The following is a 21,808-nucleotide window of genomic DNA, read 5'->3' on the forward strand; positions in this document are numbered from 1 at the left end:
GACAGTTAACTCAGAAGAAACCTGAAGGGTTCTTTCCTTAGTTCTATTCTCGTCCCTCTACACAGGAGCTGTTACCTGTACATTTCTGTTCACAATTAATACCGACAAGGAGGAAGCCCTTGATCTCTTTGTTCAGTCACATGCGTGGGTCTAAAATGTTGCCATCTTTTTGAAACTGCTGTCTAAAGCATCTTTTTGAAACGTGTGATGGTATTTTTACTTCTCAGAGTCTACAGAGCTCTGAACAAAATCACCGCCAAGTTCTGGGCAAAGGGAGCAAACATCAATCACTTGGTCAGTAACTGCACGCCTGGAGCCCACAGCGCTGGCACATTTTCCCCAGACTCCTAAAATGCCCTGCAGACGCATCCCAGTGCTCCCTGTGCTGGGCGCCCCATGGGAAAGGGCAGCGGGCTTGCTCCGTTTCCAGACGTGCGGATGGCTTGAGCTCACTCTCATTAGGGGAAAATCTTCGTCCTTGGGTCTCTTGGTTTTGGGTCTGTGTGCTGAACTCAGAGAAATGAGAAACCGGTTTCCCCGGCTCCTGGTTGTAACTGATGAGATGTGAAATGAGATTTTACGAGAGATGAGCACCCTGAAGGGGGTGACTAGAATTCGTCACAGAAGCAGGCCTGTAGGACTCTCCACAGATATTTCAAGGCTCAACATTAAAGGAATAAGATTTAAGAAATTAAAATGTGTAGTTATAGAATTATCGATAATTAGAATGATACATAAAAGGAAGCTAATATTGTTCTTTTCACAGGCCATGCAACTTCCCCTGTAAGAATTTGAGCATTCTTCCCTGTGCAGTAAAAGGTTACCATCTGTGATATTTCTTGCTCTCAAAAGTTTGTAAAGTATTTTTCCATTTTCTTAGCAACCATTCTAGGCCTCTTGGCATATATAGAATATAAAAAATACTTCTGAAGGTGAAATTTAAAGAGGGAAGTTTCCAGAAAATACTGTGTAGACAGTTAAAGGGTGCTATCATTCCAGTCCTCATCTTCCCTTGACAATGCATAATGAAAATTCCCTAGAAATATGGTGAGCTTTTTAATTAATATTTACTGGGTTTTGTTTTGTTTTGTTTTTTGTTTTTGTTTTTCAGTAATTTGGGCCCCTGGCTGGGTCCATTTGCTCAACAACCAAAAACTTAAAAGGCAATAGAGAAGGAAAGACAGAAGTTAGTTTTGTCCATCCTTCCTCTCATGGCTTTGTCGGGATGCTGACATCCCCGTGGTATCTAGAGGAACTTTCTGCAGTGATGCGAGACTTCAGACCTGTACCACCCAGGATGGTAGTCACTAGCGAATGTGGTTAAGGAGCACTTGAAATGGGTGTGATGCAAATGAGAAACTGAATTTTTTATTTTATTTAATTTTAACTGGTTTGAATGTAAATAGCTACACATGGCCAAGGGCTACCATATTGAATAGCCTAAGCCTAGACGCATCGCTGCCTCTGGCACATTTATAACGTCTAGAACCATCCCCATCTCTCGAAAACATGAAAAATGACTTTGGAGACTTTTTTAATTTTATATTGAATATAAGAATTGTATGTTAAAAATGTGCTGCCCATTACAGTTTAAGAGTTAAAAGATGTTAGCAGATACTATAAATGAAACAAAGTATTAATTAGGGGTAATGAAGTGCTCAGCTTGAGACTTGAGATAAAAGAACAGTACTTTTAATTTTTACATGTTTTAAGCATATGTCATTGAAACAAATTTAGCTAAAATTGCAAATTGAGATTAGGTAGACAGGAAAACAATTTTTTGGAAAGCATTCCAACTCCTTGGCAAAGGCGATGAGTATCGTTACAGTTAATGATAATAATTAACTGTAACAAAAGTCAAGAAAATCTCTTTTCTATTATTTTTCTGGAAACAGCATTTCTACAGCCATATAGAATCTCCCTCCTTTTCCCCTTTCTCCCTCTTTGAGTGAGACCATGAGACAACTTTCTTGTGGGCCTTTCCTGTGTTTTCCTATAAGAGAGAGGACAATAGAAGAAAAAAAATCACATGACTAGATGTAGGTTCAAGTTTCAGCTCTGCCACACGGGAGGCCACCCAGAGCCAGCCCCCAAACCTCCCAGGGCCTCGGGTCTCCTCACTTAACCCCCTCGATAACCTACATTTTTCAGTTTTTCAGATAGATCTAAAATTATATGATATCCATGAACTGTTACACTCTGTCCTACTCCCCAAATCTTTTCTTTCTGAAATTGTATAAGGAATTTAAAGAGATTGGTGGTTGAAGTGCTCAGTGAATGCAAACGAATAAAGATAATCCGGAACAGTTAATGTGTATATGTTACCGAGTCCAAACTCCTTCTGCTCGCCGCACGACAGGCCAGTGAATCAGGAGACGAGGTGCTGGGGCAAGGAATAGTGACTTTATTCAGAAAGCCAGCAGACTGAGAGGATGGCAGACTAATGTCTTGGAGAACCATCCTACTCAAGTCAGACTGCAGGCTCCTTTTATACTAAAAAGGGGCGGGAGTGTGGTTGGTTGTTGCAAACTTCTTGGTGTAGGAATTCTTTGTTCTTGGAATCCTTTGTTCCTGCAGCTGTCCATGTGGGTCAGGTCATGGAGTCCCTGTAAACCTCCGACAAAACAAACATTATTTTCCATTCTGCAACTTGTTATCTTTATAAAAGGGCAAAAAGTGTTAATACCCTTAAAGGCCAGAGCCTTGAGAATAAGCTGTCCTGTATATTTCAGGCTAAAGGCAACATTCTTTTACAAAAGATGCAGAAACAGCGAGGCTAAGCCTAGGAAACAGGGCACAGGGTTAGAGCCAAAGCATCAGATCTAATATGGAGTCAGATTTGTTCTTTTCTATTACATGTAGCCTGCTTATTCACTCGTGGATAGCAACACCTGTGCTCCTCGTCTCCTGGGGATCTTGGGTGAATGAAAGCGTCTGAAGGTGCTAAAGCACAGGACAGATGTGGGTGGAATTTTTTGAGACCATGGTCTGGCTTTCTCAGTTCTCACTTCCTTACAGCCCCAATGACTCACGGGTAAAAGGGACTGTCTAAGAACTGCAAAATGCAGGCATTGATTCCCTTGTCAACCTAGCTTCACATCAGGCCTTCCCGCCAAAGTTCAGCAAACGTACCTTGGGGCATGACACTCCTCAGGTGGGCGACAAGACCCCTCTGTGACATGAATGATGCTCTGTGCTAATGCCATTCTCTGAAATTTGGTGCCCAGCTGGGCATCCATTGTGGTTTCTGCAATTGGTAGACTGAACATGTAGTCATTAATCCTCTAAAGTTATGTCAAAATCATTTACCTATTCAATTCTCTAAAGGTAGAACTGTAGCCAAAGGCGCCCCAGAGCATTCACAGAAAACTGATAGAAGTAAATGTCCACAGATGTCAAGATTGCATTGTCAAAATTCAAGAGAGTTTTATAGACCTTCAGTATCATTCCCAGCCTTTGGGCGCCTTCATACTTAGCTTGTCAGCCAGATGTGGCTGAGCTCTGTCATCTGTGCCTTTCTTATTGAGTGCCGTATCTCAGGACTCAGCATCTCACTCTGTTACAACTTCCAGCCTCCCTTGAAACCATCACCTGCAAGTTGAGCAGTTACCCAGGTAGAAAATAAGTTGTGTTCCTTTCTCAAAATATGTCTGCTTATAGCCTCTTTGGGTTTCAGAAAAATTGACTACCAGCCCTTAAAAATCTTAATGCTGTGTACATTTTTCAACAAGTCTGTAAGCATGAAAGAAGTCAAAATGGAAGCAAAAATGTGAAGTGTTTTTTTTTCTTAAGGTTAAAAATTATGTGTACTGAATGCTGCCTGCCTTGAGTTGGATAGAATCTTAAACTCTTAATGAATCTGGTTTATACAACCCACATGTCCTGAAATACAAACTGTGTTCCTATGTCAGCCATTAATTTGAGAACTGTTACAAGGTGTTAATGACCTTTTTTTTTTTTCATATTCCCAATAAACAAGAACCCAACTCAGCAGATAGGTTTTCTGCCCATATTGTTTTATGAGTGTAATAGCTTTATGGCAATGATTCATTCAGTGGTTTATTGGCAACAAGGCGAGCAACTGTAGTTAAATATCTTTTGAAATATGGTAATTTGCAAACTGAGCATCTTTGATTTTTGTGTAGTGGTATGAAGACCACCATCTGGCTCCGTCATCCTCCATTTAGTAAAGTCAACTGTCCCTGGCTTTGTGCGCTTTTCTGGGTGGCGGAAGAGTCAAGACTGCCATTTTCAGCCATAGGTGATAAGAAATGGCTGGCTGCTCCTCAGTGGATTTTTATTTGAGTGTGTGTGTGCTTGCAGCTGTGAATCATTGCTCAGAAAATAGGAAAGCATTTTGTGATGGTGCCTATTAGTAAGTGTCCTTCACCGGTTTTAATTAATTCAATGGTTCGTTCCCTTTAAAGGTGACCAGATAACCCATGCTAGACAGTTTGTGTTCTCAGATAAAGGCTTTTCATTTTTCTTTTAACTTTCCCTACTGTCTCAAATCAGCTTTGCTTTCCTCCTCCTTTCAATGCTGTGTACCTGAATCTAAGACTATTACATGGTCTGAAAGCTTTGAACATCAGTGCTGTGATCAGCCGGTAGAGCAGTCCAATTTCCACTTTGTTCAAACAGTGCTTTCCTGTCTTGTCTAGGAAAGGGTCTGCCAATTCATTTTTCTCCTCTTATCAGCAAAACACATATATACTGTGCTCACACCGCTTAATATAAAACACTGGGAAAATCCATGAACAATCAGGCGACCAGTTAGAAAAACTGGCCGGGCTCTGCTCTCGTCCCAAAGCACACACTTCCATTTGCCATCAAACGAGGAAGCAACTCAGCAGAGCACTGGTTTTGTAGATGTTGGTGACGGCAACTTACTAGGCTTCGACAGTGGTCTTTTTAAACGGGGCCTATTTATCATATGCTCAACTTCTTCGGAATCATCTTCCTCCCCTGCATCTGCCAACCTCCAAATCTGGTTTACAGGCAGATAGTCTTGGACAGTAGTGACTAATATTGGGGAAATTCTTGGCAGAGTTGTAGGAGTCCAACCCCTAACCCCTTCCAAGGCACTCGGACCAAATATGGCACGTGGGGCTTTCATGTCTGTCATGCGCGGGCTCTTCCAACCCCCAAATGTAATACACGCTTCATCCATTGTCTTGGTTACTCATTTTGTTACGGAGAGACGGCAGTTTTCCTTCCTGCAGAGACCCAGCAGGAGAGAACATGGAGCAAAGAAAGGCAAATGTTGTAATTCTGCTCTCAGGGCGTGCAATTTTATTTCAAAGCTGTGAAAGGCTTAAAAGTGGTGCAAAGCATGGACCCCTTTATTTTGGCCCCTGCTTTATTTCCTGGCTGGTTTTGCTTTGCCCACTCTGTTTGTTGGAGGCTGAGACAGAGGAGGCACGAAAGAGAGACTGTGAGCATACGTTCCCACACGTCTGCGCTGGTGGCATCACGCACCATGTTCACGCAGGTGCATTTCTTCAGCAGCTGCCTCCAACATGCTGCAGACCTGAGCAAACAAAATTTCAGTTTCCTAGGTAAGGGCACGAGCTAGGCCACCTGGAGTCACAGACTGCTTCCATCAGTGACTAGCTCTGTGACCTTAATCTCTCTCTTTCCTTATCTGCAAGCAAGATTAGAAAAGTACCAATCTCATAGTGTTGCAGCGAAGTCCAAAATATTTAATAGTTGGAAAGTCACTTACAACAGCATGTGGCATCTAGTAAAATACTCAGTAATTTTAATGATGATTTTTGCTATCCTTGTCCTCAAAGTATATATAATACAGTTAATAGAAAACCTAAAAAAATCACGTGAAATTGTGTGGTACACATTGTAAATTCAGTTGGATTGCGGGGGGGGGGGGACTGGACAATATAATTTGCTATAAAAACTGGCGTTTGGACTAGCTTTATCAAAATCACATCATTTTGAGTCTTTGTGCCCTGCCTCATGAACTCTCCTAGAATGTTCTTTTCCCTCCCCACCCATTTTATACTCATAAGTGTTCTTTTGAAGCTCTTCTACAAATAGGACTTGGTGTTCCACTCTGTGTTTGCAGAATCCAGGCTCTTTAGTTTTATTGACACTGAAAAATGCAGTGCGCCAGGAACTTCCATGGAGCTAAATGCTGAAGTCAAGGGGATGTGTGAGGCCTGAGACTCGAGGCCTGGTTCTCCTAGTAGGAGGTTTGGGTTTGTTTATGACTTGAGGCAGGTGATGTAAGGATGAGAAAATTGCTGGGAATAACAACCTACAGTAAAAACTCGGGGGAATGCCATGAAACGTTAAACAGACTTGAAAGTCCAATTTCCCCGCAGCTCATCTTCACCTAGACCCAGCCATCAGGTCACCATCCCAGTTCACATGTGGTACCCAACCCACCTTTGAGACACAAAAGAAAATCGTGGCCACATTAGAGAGGCGTTGGGTTCTTGGGTCCAAGTGTGCTCGGAGCCTAGCGGACAAAGCCCTGCTCCCAGGTCCAAGGGGCCGGGAGACCCGGGACAAGTCACTGGGCCTCCTTGGAATCTCAGTTCTCCGATCTACAAAGCGTGAATGAGGACACCGTCTCTAACAGTGTGACGTGGTTCGTCCGAGGGCAAAGGAGTAGCGTGTCTGTGCAAATTCGTTAAAGACTGTAAAATGCTACATAATTGTATGGTGGTGTCCTGCAGAGTTGAATGTCAAAAAAGGAAAATAGAACAAAATCGAAAATAAAGGCTAACAGGAACCTAAGAACATCAAGAAAAAAACAAACTGACTACGGAGTAGATGGAAAACAAGTGTGTAATGCAGCGTAAAATGTGATGTTTGACTCTAGTCAAGGTCACACTTGGGAAGAAGGGTGAGCTTTAAATTTAATAATTTGAAAAATTGTGTTTAACCTTATTAATTCAAAAATTAAAGATGTATTTTATGAACTTAAGAAATGTATTATTAACAGACACACATTACTATATGAAAATAAACAGCGAGGACCTAATGTGTAGCACAAGGAACTATATTCAATTTCTTATAATCATATAATGGAAAAGAATCTAAAGAGAAAAAATAAATATGTGTGTATAGATAACTGAATATGTTGTATTGATAGACAGGCGTTAATGTAAAAGGGTTTTGGTGGAGCTTGATCTGTTTTGAACTGTGAAAGGTGTTATATCATAACATAATACGTTATGTATGTTATGTAAGGACATAAGAACATAAACACATTTTCAGTGATTTACGGCCACGAATGCCCTTCATCAGGGTAAAATCCTTTTTTACATCTACCAGCACATTGGGTTCGTGACTTTATTTGTCCTCCTGTCCACAGAGGTAATAATATGCTCGGTATTTTATTTCTCTGTGGCACATGCTTTGGAGAAGAACCCTTCTGGCAATATTTGGGACAGCACCTGTCACAAAACAGGCCCTTAGACAGCTATCGATAAGTGCCTGCTAGGACACCCAAGGCCACCCTGCTGCTGCAGGTAGGCCATGCAGGGGGCGTTACTCTGTGATCAGTGGACTCCATTACTTCAAGGAGTTAATGGTTGTCTGCAACAATACTTACATGTGTGCATTCTCTTAGCAAGCCCATAGCTTTCGCTGGCTCTTCAAAGGCTTAAAGACCAGTTGTCATAAAGAAAGTAAGTAGTGTGTAGTCGAGTTACGCACCAGAGGCTTTCTAACAGGAGATGTGCTTCTTGTCCTAGGTGTTAAAGTTTGAGCCTGGCCATTTCAAGAGGAGGGGCAGAGCCAAGCACATGGCGCTCGTTGACATCCAGTTGGATCACCATGAGCGGTGCGATTGTATCTGCAGCTCAAGACCACCTCGATGAAAGAACGAGCACGTACCTGCATTAAGCACAGCAGAACCTTTATTTTAAGGAGGGTGTGGTAAGAGGTCCCTTTCCCACCGGCAGCCGAACTTACTATTAGCCTGCAAAGCAATGAACGCAAGTGGCTGCTGAGTTCCAGCCTAGCTTTGTTAGTGCCACGGCAAGTAGAAAGGTATATCGTCCATCTCTGTATCCGAGAATATAAGATTACATCTAATAATAGTGTCTGAGAATATATATATATATATATATATATACACACACACACACACATTTATATATATATATATATATATATATATATATATATATATATATATATCTCCACATCTATGTGTAAATAGAACAAATGGTTTATTCATCATATATCACCAGGTGTGCCAGAGCTCACATATGGTTGAGTTATTTAGCCCCTTAAAATCTGACAAAATAAGGGATGTAAATACACGAAAACGTGTCTTTGGAAGATTTGGAAGCTTCATTTGTTTATTTCGATGTTTTGAATCACAAAACAAGTTCAAATCTTGCTCTTTTAAAGAAAGGACCTTGTATATTAAGAATCAATAGATGAGCTTTTTTCATGTATACATCTTAATTATAAAAAAGGAAAAACGTGGTGTCTGGCAAAAGGCACATTCTTGCGCATTTTTCCCGTGAGATGTACTACGTGCATGCTTCCCTGTGTAGATTATAACTACCTGTCTCCAATGCATGCCATAATAATATAGGTGCTTTCGAAATAAAGTCATGAAGTCTTCATTTTATGCATCTTGCTGAGGCATGCAAATTCATTACCACCTGTCTCAAAAACACTCTCTCACAAGGTTTATTATTATAATCCTATGAGAGACAGTTTATAAGCTGCAGCAGAACTTTGAATTGTTGCTTTTCAGAAACCTCTCCACCAAAGTAACTTCTTGGGAGAGTGGCATGGGGACTCTGTACGAGCCTTTCAAAATTGTGTTCGTTGAAAAATTCGGGCAGGTGAAAGTCACAGAGTGAGCACTGAAATATTAACGTAACTGAGAGTCAGATGGAATGCTTGATTAGAGACCTTATTTCATAATGGATTCAAACTCTCCAAACCATGCCGATTAATTTTATGTATCTTGCTTTTTTGTGGGCCTGTCTCCCATATGCAGACAGATTTACAATGGCCTTTTATATTTGACAAGCCATCATGGATTATTTATACGCTATAAATGTTTGTGTATTAAAACAACCCACCTATATTGATGTAAATTCCTAATCAGATGCTCAACATCCAGTTCAGATGAATTCCGGTTTCTGAACTAAGTGAAACGAGAGCTGAGGTCTCTGGTTCTTTCCAAATCTATGGAGCTTGTTCTAGAAGCCACGCTGCAGATCGTGGGGACGCAAGTTTGGCCCTTTCCTCCCACTAGGAAGCTGGTTTTACAGTGGTGGCAGTAGTTGGTACTTAGAGTGATTTTTCCTCCCTGGCCCCTTAGAGTCTGTTACAACTTTAGAGGTGGACTCCAGGCATGGGAAGTGATCCGCCCTTCTCCAAAGCCAGACTCTTCAGAGAGCATCACTGAAATCGAAATAGCTCAGGAGCTGCTCAGAGAGAATGACATTTTTCTTCCTACTCTGAAAGAAAAAAGGAGAGCCAGATGCTTCCCTGAGTCCAGGCCCTGCCGACTACAACCAAGCTGAGTGCGGGGTCTGGGACCCGGGTTCATGAAGTCCCAGTGTCAGATGAGTGGCCTAAGTCTACTTGGATTTCTGGGCAGGTGCTTTCAGGACCAGGTTCACGACTCTCCCCGGGAGCTCATTTCTGCTCGGCTCTTTGAGATGAAAGGCTGGTGCTTGCTGAAGACGTGCTTTCAAAAATTCCCTACCAGTGTCCAGTTTTCCCCTCAGGGGATGACTCTTAAAAATAAACCCCACTCTAATTGTTCTGTTGTCCAGAATCTCAGAGCACGATCAGAAATAGCTGAGGCAGACACTCAACAGTCAAGAACTACCCTTCCCCTTCCACGGCCACTTGCAGGCTTCCTATGAGGACATCGGCTTCCTGTACCAAAATCAAAACGTATGTTCTGTCCCTCTGGCTTGTTCAGCTGTTAAGTATGAAAAATTATAGAGCATTCTACCCAACTTTCAATAAACCTTCCAGGCTGCAATAACCAGGATGGTTTTCAGCTAAAGCCTTATCTGTACTTTTTATTTATTAGCTGAGATGTACGCAGGCATATTCACTCACTTCTTTTTTCTTTTCCTGAGTATTTTATTAAAACTTCTCCCTTGGTTATCTGTTATCTCTTGCCCTTCCAACGTGTAGCCAATAAATCTGTTTCATTGCCATCAAAGGAATAAAAAGCCCGCCGTACAAATTACATTTCAAAACAAAGCCAAATAAATCCACATTTCCGCACGGCTCACTCACCTGGAATCATGCCTTCCATTTGATATGTTCTAATAGGGCAGAACACTTTCGTAAGTGGAATTTTTTATGTGTTTTGGTTTTTGGTGGGTTATTTTTTTTTTTTGGTCGTATCGGTAACATGCAGCTTTTTCCTCACATAGCGTTTTCTGTAGTAAATGTAATATGCCTCTTATCTTCATGAAAAATAAATATTGCTTATGAACAAAACGACTCCACTATTTCGTATTCTACTGCAGTTTTCAAAGGTGTACAGCGTTACAAACTTACTTCCCCAAAAGCACAGGGCTATTCGGAGTGACCAGATGGGGTGATCTGGGGGAGCCTGTTTTTAGAACATCGGTCCTTGGCAGCAAGCCGTGACTCTGTCTCCGTCCTGAAAGCCGCAGGAAACCGGAAGTGAGGCAGGACTTGGATTTTGTTTCCTTGCTGCTGTGGTTGCTCTTTGACTGTTTGTTGCACCCCCCGCCACCGCCGCCACCCCCCCCACTGAATAATGAAAGATATTCTTTCATTATGAGATATTCTCTTCTGACATTCCTTGCTTCAGAGAGTTGACAGACTTTCTCTTCCTTGTGAGCCTGAAATCAGTAATAAGACAGACACAGTTCCCTTAGGTCCACCTTCTCACCTCTTCCCACCTACATGGACACCCCAGCTGGCGGGTGTGTGTCACCAGCACAGTTTTTTGGTTTTTTTTAAGCAATATGAGTTTATTTCATTATTTGGAAACAAACAACCCCCTCCAGGTAATGCCTGAACTAAAAGATACATTCAAATGTCCAAAGTATTTTAAAATAATGGATTTGAAGGCCCTATGTCGTTTTCCCTCATCACATGAGCACTTGCAGATGGACAGTAAGTTATAGGCCGTATCCAGTCATGCTGAGGCAGATGGTCAGTCTGGTGGCATTTGTAAGGATTCCTGTGATCTGAGGGCGTCGGCGGCTTTCCCTCCCAGCAGGCGGGGGCTGCAAGTTTCATGGTGCATCAGAGAGAGAGCTAGAAGAAGGCGTTGGGTATGGTGACAAGTCTGCCACTCTATGGACCATTTTGGGGCTGTGCTTCCATAGTGTTTGGTGTGTGACTTGTTGGGGGCAGGGGCAAAGCAAAAAGAGAGCTCATCTTGCTCCAAAAACCTTTTGCTTTAACATGTAGCTCAGTTTTCATTCTCCATCCCACTGAAGACAAGACGGCAGCTGCACGGTGTTGGGCGAAACTCTGCCACTTTATTTAGTTTAGTGGTTCTGGGTTGTTTGGGGAAAGGGAGTAGAGACATTTATCCTGTGGTAAGAATCAGTTTTACCATCGGAAATACCAGCGAATGTGTGAGTCACAGTGTGGGGGGAAGAGCGGGGGGCACGGATCACATAATGCTCTGCAGAGTAGGTCATTTACATAACTTCAATTTTTACATGTGTCTGTCCAGTTTTATTCCAAGAACAACTCAACAGATGTCCAAATTGTTTATATTCTCCTAACGTCCTCTGGTAGAACTTGAAATTAAAATTCACAGATTAGCATTCATGCCTGAAATCTTAGGAAATACAATTTTGCTTCTTGACAGCTTTGATCAAATATGCTTGAAAAGAGATTATTTATAATTCACTGGTTTTATTGACGTTCACTTAAATTCTGTTGTTTTTTAACGATCAACTTAGAGACTACACAGGCCTTTAAAACTTAATATAACACACGGATATCTCCCAAGTACCATAGTTAGACATCGACAATGGATAAGCAACTAACCACTTAATTTAAGACTTCGTGCCTGCAGTTTATGTTACAGTTCTGAATTTGCATGTTAATTTGTACCTTTTTAAAATAAATGTTATTTCTATAGAAGCTTTAAAAATTCTTTAGCAGATCACACTAGAAGAGAATGAAGCTGAGTGTATAATAAATTAAAGGCTTATGGACTCAGTGCAGCAAGTTACAAGCCAAGAAATCTTCATTTTCTAATAAAAGCACTTGATTATCTAATTATTTTGAACTCCTAGATACTGGTTTCCAGGTTTAGTGACCAGGAACCAAATGTTAAAAATCACTCTGGGATTCCATTTGTATTTTCAATAATGCCTGCAATGCAAATTCTCTTTTAAGAACTGAGGTCCCCTGGTCACATTCTCTAATCTGTATCTCTGAGGCAGTGTTACAAACTCATTTTCTTCTAGTGTCTTCTAGGTTTTCTTTTCTCCTTGTGACTTCCACATTCCTTCTCTTTCTCACCAGCCTCTATCCACCAGTCTTCAAGTCAGAGAAAATCAGGATGGAAGTGTCCTTTGGGAAGGCACAGGAGGTGGGGTCATTTGAGGAAATGAGGAGATCAAATTCATGGTTTCTCAAATGAACAATTAAGAGGCTAAAATTGCCAACTGCCAAGAAATCACTGCATTTTGAGAACTGAACACATCAAGTAAATATTTCCCAGTATTGTCCTTTGTGGTGTAAACTTCAGAATGTGGTGGTGGATATTTATTGACTTCTATCAGAGGAAATTTAGCCATAGTCAATATGGGGGAAATTGATGAATTTAAATGTTTCATTCATTTATTCAACAACAAAATGTTTTAAAGCACATGTATCAGGGATGCTTTGGGCTTCAAAACATGAGATTCACAGAGGATAAAACTAGAGAAAGATTTTCTAGGCAAGATAAACAGAGAAACAAAGATCCTCCCAGCAAAAAAAAAAAAAGTATGTGTATATATATAATATATATATATATATATGGTAAATGTGTGCAGTTCAAAGACTAGAGAAGAAAGTGGTAGAAAGGAAAGGAATCTATATAGGGAAAAGATTGGCGGTATGTTTGAAATGGTAGATAAGTCCCCAGTTATGCAACGTTGTCTGTGGATGGTTAGCAAAGAGTTTTGTCTTTCACACGTGGGAGAAGCAGCCGTGAGGGCTTCTGAGCACCGTGGGGGCTGCAAGTGTCATCGCATCAGAGAGAAAATTAGAAGACCTTAAGTACAGTGACAGCTCTGCCTCTTTCTGGACCTATGTTTCCTGCTTTACGAAATCAGAATGGTAACATGTTCCATAGGTCCTTCCAACAGAAGAATTCTGCAATTCCGTGTTTTGGAAAGTGCCAATCTGCAGGAAGGACAATGGTGGGGATTCAAATTAGGAAGCTCTTAACGTCCTAGAGGTGAGGCGTGAGGACAAAAGTGAGACCGCCAAGACAGGAAAGCGAGTGGACCCCCTGTGGTTGTGCACTGAAAGCCCCCAGGAGATGCTGTTTGCAGGGACTAAGACCGCAAGAGAGGTTAGCAAGAGGGTTCAGGGGTCTTAGAGTGGGCGGGAGGGCAGGGCAGGCTGGGTGGTGTGCTGGAAGAAGGGGACATGCGGGTTGGAATTTTGAGAGTATTCCTCTCAGAAAACTAGGGAGGCAGGAAGGGGAAGCTAATTCTGAGACGAGAGATCATGCCTCCTGGAAGAGCCAGGGCTTGTAATGTCGACTGGGACCCATTCTTAGAGGGGCAGAGCTGAGACCACGAGAAGATAAAGACAGAGCCTGAAGGACAGCCATAACCATAGAGAAGAAGGAAAAAAGCTCACAGATGCGTGTCCCAAAAACTTGATGAATACTTCCGAGGGCTAACGAGCTCCCAGTGAGTGCCAGACTAATAGATTTAGAGAACAATAAAACAGCCACGTTTCCTGCTCTTATCAAACTAGAGAAGGAAGGGTAGATATTAAACAAGGAATTAATAAATCATCCACTGTATTTGTGAAAAGAGAAGCATAGTGTGGGATGACATTAAAAGGCAGAATTTCGATCGGGTGCAGGGAGGGAGTCCTTAAGAAGATGGCTGAAGCAGAAATGGAAAGTTGAATAAATATTAAGTAAATATTAACCAGGGGGAAAGTGAAAGGAGCACATGCCATGAGAAGTTGGGGGGCGGGGGGAAGCATGACTAGATTACAGAAATATTTTGAATGTAATTGACCAGAGGTGGTGATGAATTGGGTGTTGAGGGAGGTGAAGGAAGATGTCAAGGATTTTTCCAAAGCTTCTGATATAACAGGCTGGGCAGTTAGAGATGTCATTTATTGAGGCTGGAGATGGGGGCAGAGGAGGAAATCTGTACATCAAGAATTCAATGTCAGACATTAATGCCAAATGATCTTTGACATACCCAGTTGACAATATTAGTTAGATCTGTGGGACTGATGCGCAAAAGAGGGGTCTGGGGAAAAGCTGTAAATTTAGGAGTCATCAACGTGTAGCTATTAAAATCCCCAGAAATGGCTGAGTCATGCAGAGGAGGGTAAAGATTGAGGAGAAAAGGGATCACAGGGCAGTTGCAAGAGTAAAAATATCCTGAGTGCCAGAGGAAGAAACTGTTCCAAGGGGACTGGGCAAGTTTTAGCAAGTATTGCAGAGAAGATGTTGGAGAAATCTACTGATTTAACTGCCCAGAAGCACCCCTCCCTACCCCCACCTCCACGCCTTTTCTGGGAAAAGCCACTTTATCTGCAGTGGCACTATGCAATAGGAATTTGTGATGACAGAAGTGTCCTGTGTCTGCCCTGTCCAGCACTGTGGCCACTAGCTACACGTGGCTACTAAGCCCTTGAGATGTGACTGGTATGGCTGAAGACTTTTTAATTGTACTTAACTTTAATTATTTTACATTTGAATGCAAATAGCCACATGTGAATAGTGGCAGCTGTATCAGACAATGCGGTTCTAGACTCTAGACGTCACCCACAAAGTTGCATCCGCAATAAGACTTGACACAGTAACACACACGCACACGCACACACACCAGCCTCAGCTGAATATCCAGGCTTGTGGCACCTGGTCTAAGAAGGGACCTGAGTCTTCCTCAGGGTGCATGAAACTGAGAAGAGAGTCACAGTCTCTCTTCAGTCATCTGGATGGTGGGATGTAAAAGTCAATGGCTACTGGCAGCCACACTCCTTCCACATAGACCAGGAAGACCCGGAAAAGTCATCCTCAGTGGAGAGCAAATAATGACATCAGCACGCAGAAGGTGGCCGAGTCCCGAGGGAGCCCCTCATTCCTGTGGGTCTGGGCATCTGGCCAGATCCCTCCCCTGGGTTCTCTGAGAATATCAAATGATGGAGATGATGAAATGTCGTGGAGGGAAAAATTGTGATGAAACGAGATTTTGAATTAAAAACTGCTTGCTGGAGAAGCTGATTAGCTGAATGGAAGGGAAGAGAAACAGTTGATTCTCATTATTCAGGGCAGTTACGTTCTGGAAAGTCACCATGAACACTGAATTAGCAAATACTGAACCAGAGCTCCTAGGGGAAATACAGGCTTACGTTCCTAGGAGCCTCTGGTCCCCATGTTTTCATCAACTGACACATGACCTTGTTTTATGTGTGTTTCTGTTTAAGGACACTTTAATAAATGTTATTGATTCATTAACATTTAACTCACACCCAACAGCCCTATAATTCATGCCTAAATGAAGCTTATCTTACACACATATTTTCTTCATAAAGTGCATCATCCCTCCTTGCACTCGAGAACACCGGACAGCACTTTAACTACACTTGGGGGCCATTATAAATGACCAAGTCAACAGCACAGAAATGTGAAAAATGTGTCACTAAACAGACCATGAAAAGGACACTTGGTTATAGTATGAAAGCTGAAACAAGAGTGCAGAGTGTTTCCTTGTTCGGCTTCAGCTGGGAACACGTGTGTTGGACAACTCAAAATTTTCACCACTCACACATGTCTGCGAATAACCACAAAAAAAACTTCATGTATTAATTTGGGAGTTACATATAAATTTTAGGGAGTGGGTAAATTTGCAAATACAGAAGCTGCAAATAATGGATATTGACTGTAATATCAGTGCCCATTTATTGAGTATTTACAATGTGCTGTGAATTTATCTGATGCTTACATGTATTTACTTAATTCTCATAATAATAATGAATGGGTTTTAGTAAATTAAAAATTAATATATATAACATTTTTATTATAAAGCAAAGTTATCATGCTTAGCATGTTTCATAAAGATGAATGAGTGAAGCATGAAAGGTTTAAATAAATTAATCAAGGTCGACAAGCAGGAAACTCCAGGCAGTTTCTAGGCAACCTGCATCCTTCATCACATTGCAACACTATCTGTCCAAGGACAGGAGGCAGAACTAAATAATTTCTCCATAAAGTCTTTTCAGTTATAATCCCAAACATGGACCCTGATGTCATCATTGAACATTCTGGTCCAGCGTCATTTATTTAATTCATCATAATTGAGCATCTTCTATAAGGTAGGCACAATGCTAAGAAGCAGGGATAATGAGCGACACGGTGCTGCAGCTTTTGTGGAATCTGCACCAAGGTAGAAACAGAAAATACACACGTAAGTAATTTCTTATATTAAGTGCTGTTAAGAAAAACAAAGCAAGTGGGACAAAGGAAGTTTTCCATCCTAAGGAGGCGATATATATATTTTTTTTTTTCGCTGAGATCTAAAGGAATTGAGGAAAAAATGGGTAAAAATATCTCAGGGAAAAGCATTCTAGGCAAAGGGAATAGCAGGTGCAAAGACTCCAAGGCAGAAATGAGCTAAGGATGGTGTGAGGAACAGCAAGAGGGGTAGGGTGGAGTGGACAAGGAAGCAGTGGTGAGAACACAGAGGTGAAGGAGGCAGGCGGGGCCAGTTCACGTGGGGTCCTGTAGGCCATGGTGAGGAGTTTGGAGTTTCTGAGTATGTTGGGAAGTTCTGAGAGAGGTTTGAGCAGGGGAAGGAGATGAGATGACAAGCTATGAAAAGACCTCACACTGTGCAGAAGAATGATTCCAGGAAAACAAGAGTAGAGGCTGACAGACCATTTAAGGAAACGGGCTCAGGGGGGATAGGAGGCCCCATTTAGGGAGGCTGAAGCAGAGGAGTGAGAAGCAGACAGTCTCAGGATATATTTGGAAAGCAGAGCTTTAAATATGGAGCATGAGGGAAAGAGAGGAGTCTAGGATGTCTCCAAGGATCCAGGATTTCTAGGTGAACATTAGAATCTTTTACCATTATGAGGAAGACAGTGGTAGAAGGGAGGTTGAGGGATGGAAGATCCAGCAATTTTCTTCAAACCCACAGTCTTTCATTAAATCCTAGATTCTGAAGTTGAGCATTTTTTCCTTTTTTTTTTTTTCAATTTGATTGCTGTGTCTCTGGGCGAAGTGTGCTCTCAATATGTAGGAATAAGTCACCTTGGTTATGCACTGAAACCCTCATTTTGTTAGAAAAAAAACCTGATTTTTCCCCAAGTAAACTTCATATGAGTGCTAAATAGATCTTGGTTATTACATAAATAAAAACTGAAGGTTGGTGTGACAAACTAATTGTCCCCATATATGCACATGCCTAAATGGAGACACTTGAGTGCAATCTAAAACTCTGACAAATTAGCTTTGCTGAGAAATACATCTGGCATGCATCTGAAGCCGGCAGTGGAGAAAAACTTAAACCAAATCAGCAAGTGTATAAATTGGAAAAAAAAAAAAAAAAGAAGAAGAAGAAGGAGAAGGAGGAGGAAATGTTTTGGTCAACTGTTTACCCCAAAATGGATTCAAAAACAAACTAAAAATAATTCTCTGAATTCCAAAACTGTAAGGTCACCTCTAGGTTCTCCAGGAACTAAAACCATTTCCTGTTTTATCCATAGGAGGAAACATTCCTTCAGCAGACATGTTAAACAAATATATAAGCTTTCACACAAGACTGGGATTAATATGGCTTTCCTGTTTCTTCTCATAGAAACTCAAAATAGGTTAAAAGCCACAGAGCTATGGATAGTACAAGTCTGAGTTTGAACTTAAAATAGAATAAAGGAAGCCAGGCACAGCTTAATCGCCATCATAGTGCTGTGTCTAGAATATCTCGTGTTTTAAGATGGCATCTTTTTTTGTTAATTTCTTCAACAGTTATTTTTTGAGAACCTGCTTTTCAGGCCAGGAATGCACCAATGGGTAGCATCTTCTCGGTTGCTGTCCTGGTGCTATTTACAGTCTAACACTGATAGGAAGTAAAACACTGATTATCTGAAGCAGCCTTCAGAACCAGTGTGACCAGGGTCACTCCGTTTCCCTTGGGACAGGGTTTCCCAAGCTCAGAGCTAGTGACACTTGGGTGGGATTATCTTTGTTTCCAAGAGGTGGGTGGGGGTGTCCTGGGCACTGCAGGCTGCTTGGCAGCATCCTTGGTCTCCACTGACTACATGCACTTGCCCCCTGTTACTGACAATCAGAAAATGTCTCCAGATATGGTCCAATGTCCTCCAGGGGGAAAAAATTCATCCCCATGTGAGCACCACTGACTTTGGAGGATGATATTAGCAACACGATCCTGGCTTTCTCTCAAGTTCCCCATCCATTCTCTAAAGGTGCCTTTGCCAAATGATACTGCCTGGAGAGGAGACTGTGGCTGAGGTAGAGGGGCCAGTCAGTCAGACTGGGCTGGAGGAGAACACAGAATCGTTCAGTCCACTCTTGAAATACAAAGGCAATAAATTTCTGGTGACAAAAAGATATCAATTTCCCAGATAGTCCATTTATTTAATGAAAAGTGATTAAATGCCTGCACATCTGTATGCCAGACACATTGATAGATTCTGGGACTAGTAAACAAAACAGATCAAAATCTCTGTCCTTAGGGAGCCTATAGTGAGGGGAGGCCAATAAATAAATAAGATGTATATTACATGTGAGAAGGAAATAAGTATTATGACTACAGATAAATAAAAGCAGAAAAGGGGGGATCAGCAGTAGAAGGGAATTCAATTTTAGATAAGATGTTTGTCTGAAGTAGAGGTCCGAAGGCCATAAGAGAGAAAGCCATGCAAATAAATACTAAAGAGTATCCCTGGCAGTATGAAAAGTAAGTGCAAAGGCCCTGAGGTAAGAGCTTGCTTAGTGTGAGGTTAGAATACATGGACTAGATTGAGTGGTAGGAGATGAAGTTAGGAAAATAGTAGAAGCCATATTTTATCAAAACCTCTTGGCCACTGTAAGGACTTTGGTTTATACCACTGAAGATTTTTAGTGGTATTCATCAAATACTTTCAATCATTGTTCTATGCATACGAGGAGGATTATATTTCCCTGCTCTTTTAAAGCCAGCTGTGGCCATGTGTGATAGATTGCGTCATTTGCCCCAAATCTTCACCCCTCTGCATCCACACTCATGCCCTGACTTCTCTGTCCAGTGTATACTCTTTACCCCTTGGCTGTGGTTTTGGTCATGTGACTTGCTTTGGCCAACGGGATGCAAGTAGACATGATGCAAGTGACAGCTTGAGATGGGCTTGCCTTCTTGCACTCCTGCCGTCACCATGAAAACTCATGTCCTGGCTAGCCCACTAACCCCAAGGAGGAGGATGAGACACTCATTAGGCAGAGCTATCCCAGATGACTTGTAGCTTAAAGCAGGCCACCCAGCCTAGCCAAGTCTAGATAAGCTGACTCCCAGCCAGCCCGCAGATGCGTACACATGAATGCTGGTAGGACACTGAGATTTTGCAGTGGTTGGTTGCACCGCAAGGCACCTCTGGGCAATGAAATGAACATGGAAGTAGAACGTGTCAGTTCTGGGTGGGAGTGGAGTCTTTAGAAGCCACTGCACATTTTCCCTTCCCCTTTCCACTGCTGCAGTGATGATGAAAGTGTAGGCCAAGGCAGAGCCTCCATCACCCGGTACCCTGAGTGACCACACTGAGCTGTTGAACAGAACCCGTGTGAGCCACACTAGATATATAGCTTGAGAAAGAAAGAAAAATCAGTGGTTATTAGCTGATGTCTCTGCTTCTGATAGTGAAGCTGATATCTAGCTTGCCTGAGACAGGAAATCTCCATAGGATTTTGAGGTGAAAGATGACATAGTCTGATGCAGTGAGAAATGATCTGTTTTGACTCGTATGTAAACAATTCTGGCTCTGTTAAAAACAGAGTGAGGGAGGCAGGGGCAGAGGCCAGGAGACAAACTGGGAAGTGGTTAATGCAACAGTAATTCAGGCAAGAGATGATGGTGGCTTAGGAATACCATGGTAGCAGCAGGGAAGTTAAAAAGTGCTCAGGTCCTGGATATATTTGGAAAACAGAACTGACAAGATTTATTTATGAATAGGATGAAGGACTTTAGAAGAAGGAGGGAATTAAGGATTGGGGCTGAGTGAACAGTCTGATGGAGTTGTCACTAACTGACATGGGGAATATTGTGAGAAGAGGAGGTTTGGCTGAAGGAGGAGATCTGGGGGTTAATTCTGGACATGTTCACCATCCATGTAGAAGTCAAGGTGAGTAGGTAGGTTTGCCAGTCCAGGGTTCAGGGAGGAGTGGGGGCTGCAAATGTGATTTGACTGTTTGAGGATATAGATAGAGGTTGCATTCAAAGCCAGGAAATTGGATGAAATCACAAGGAGAGTTGAGAGTAAATAGAAAAGAAGTTCACACCCTGGTACATCATTGATTAGAGGCAAAGGGATAGCGAATAACCGGTGAAGACGGACAACTGGCGAGTGTGAGGCTGTGCCTTGCCTGCGCACCTCCAGATGCTCTTGTCAACATTCTACACCTAGATCTGTCCCAGGAGGCTCATCCTAATGGAACTGACTCCGGTTCCCTCCAGCTTCTGGGTGGGTTTGACTTTCGGGAAGGAGCCCTGACAGAAGATTGGAAAGAAGGGAAGAAGATTACATCAATGGCTCTCAACTTGGAGAATGCATCAGACTCATTTGCAAGGTTGGTTGTACAGAGTGCTGGACCCCATCCTCAGAGTCTCTGATTCTTATCTGGTTCTTAGGGGAGACAAGGATTTGTGTTTTCACGTTCTCAGAAGACGCTGATGCTGCTGGGTTGAGAACCATTGGGTTAGGTTATGTCTTCCTCTGATTTCTTCCCTGTAAGATTACTTCAGCCTGGCTGTGACCCTCAACAGAAGGTCACCATTCCTCCCCCGGTGGCCTGTATTACATAATTTTATTTCCTTTAACAATTCTAATAACTTTTTCCTGCCCTCAAATTTTCAAAGATGGTGACAGCTCCATTTTTGATGGCCCCAAGGTTCTGCCCAGTCACCTGTCTTTTCCCAACATCTTATGCATATCTTGGTAATTAGTCTCCCTGTAAGTATACCTTCCTTGAATTATCCTAATTTGAGAGCGCCAACACTGTCACTGATATAGTCCTGGAGATAAATGAATAGCATTTTTAAAAGGCGTATGTGGCCAGTTGTGTCAAATGCTGCTGGAGGTACAAACAGGATGAGGATTCAGAATGACCTCTGCGTTCAGCATTTGGAGGTCATTTATGGAAGGCTGAAGACAAAGGCCGATGAGGGTGCATTTGAGAAAGAGTGGTAGAAGGGATACATTGCAGACTAAGCCAGTCCTCACAAAGATACTAACTAACGTTGAGGACAATGATTATGAAGCCCTGGGTCATGGGTGCTTCAGTTTGCTAAGCACTGAACCAGATGCTCAGATACCTGTGAGGCATCCTACACCCCTCCTCTCCAAATGTCAAATCAATTAGCAAATCCTGTAAATCAGTCTAGCAGTGGTTCTCAAT

General features: G+C 42.2%; 1 protein-coding gene across 2 annotated transcripts in view; it reads left to right on the top strand.

The window, feature by feature from the left end:
• PDGFD (platelet derived growth factor D) overlaps positions 1–9,997 on the top strand; it is a 221,954-nt gene extending 211,957 nt beyond the window's left edge. For both annotated transcript variants that reach the window (XM_031675363.2, XM_031675362.2), the window contains exon 7: positions 7,722–9,997. In XM_031675363.2, coding sequence (XP_031531223.2) covers positions 7,722–7,847 — 126 coding nt within the window. In that variant the 3' untranslated portion in view covers positions 7,848–9,997. The remainder of the gene's footprint in view (positions 1–7,721) is intronic.
• The last annotated feature ends 11,811 nt before the right edge of the window (positions 9,998–21,808 follow it).

The sequence above is a fragment of the Vicugna pacos genome, chromosome 10 (genome assembly GCF_048564905.1).
Source record: "Vicugna pacos chromosome 10, VicPac4, whole genome shotgun sequence".
NCBI classification, from domain to species: Eukaryota; Metazoa; Chordata; class Mammalia; order Artiodactyla; family Camelidae; genus Vicugna; species Vicugna pacos.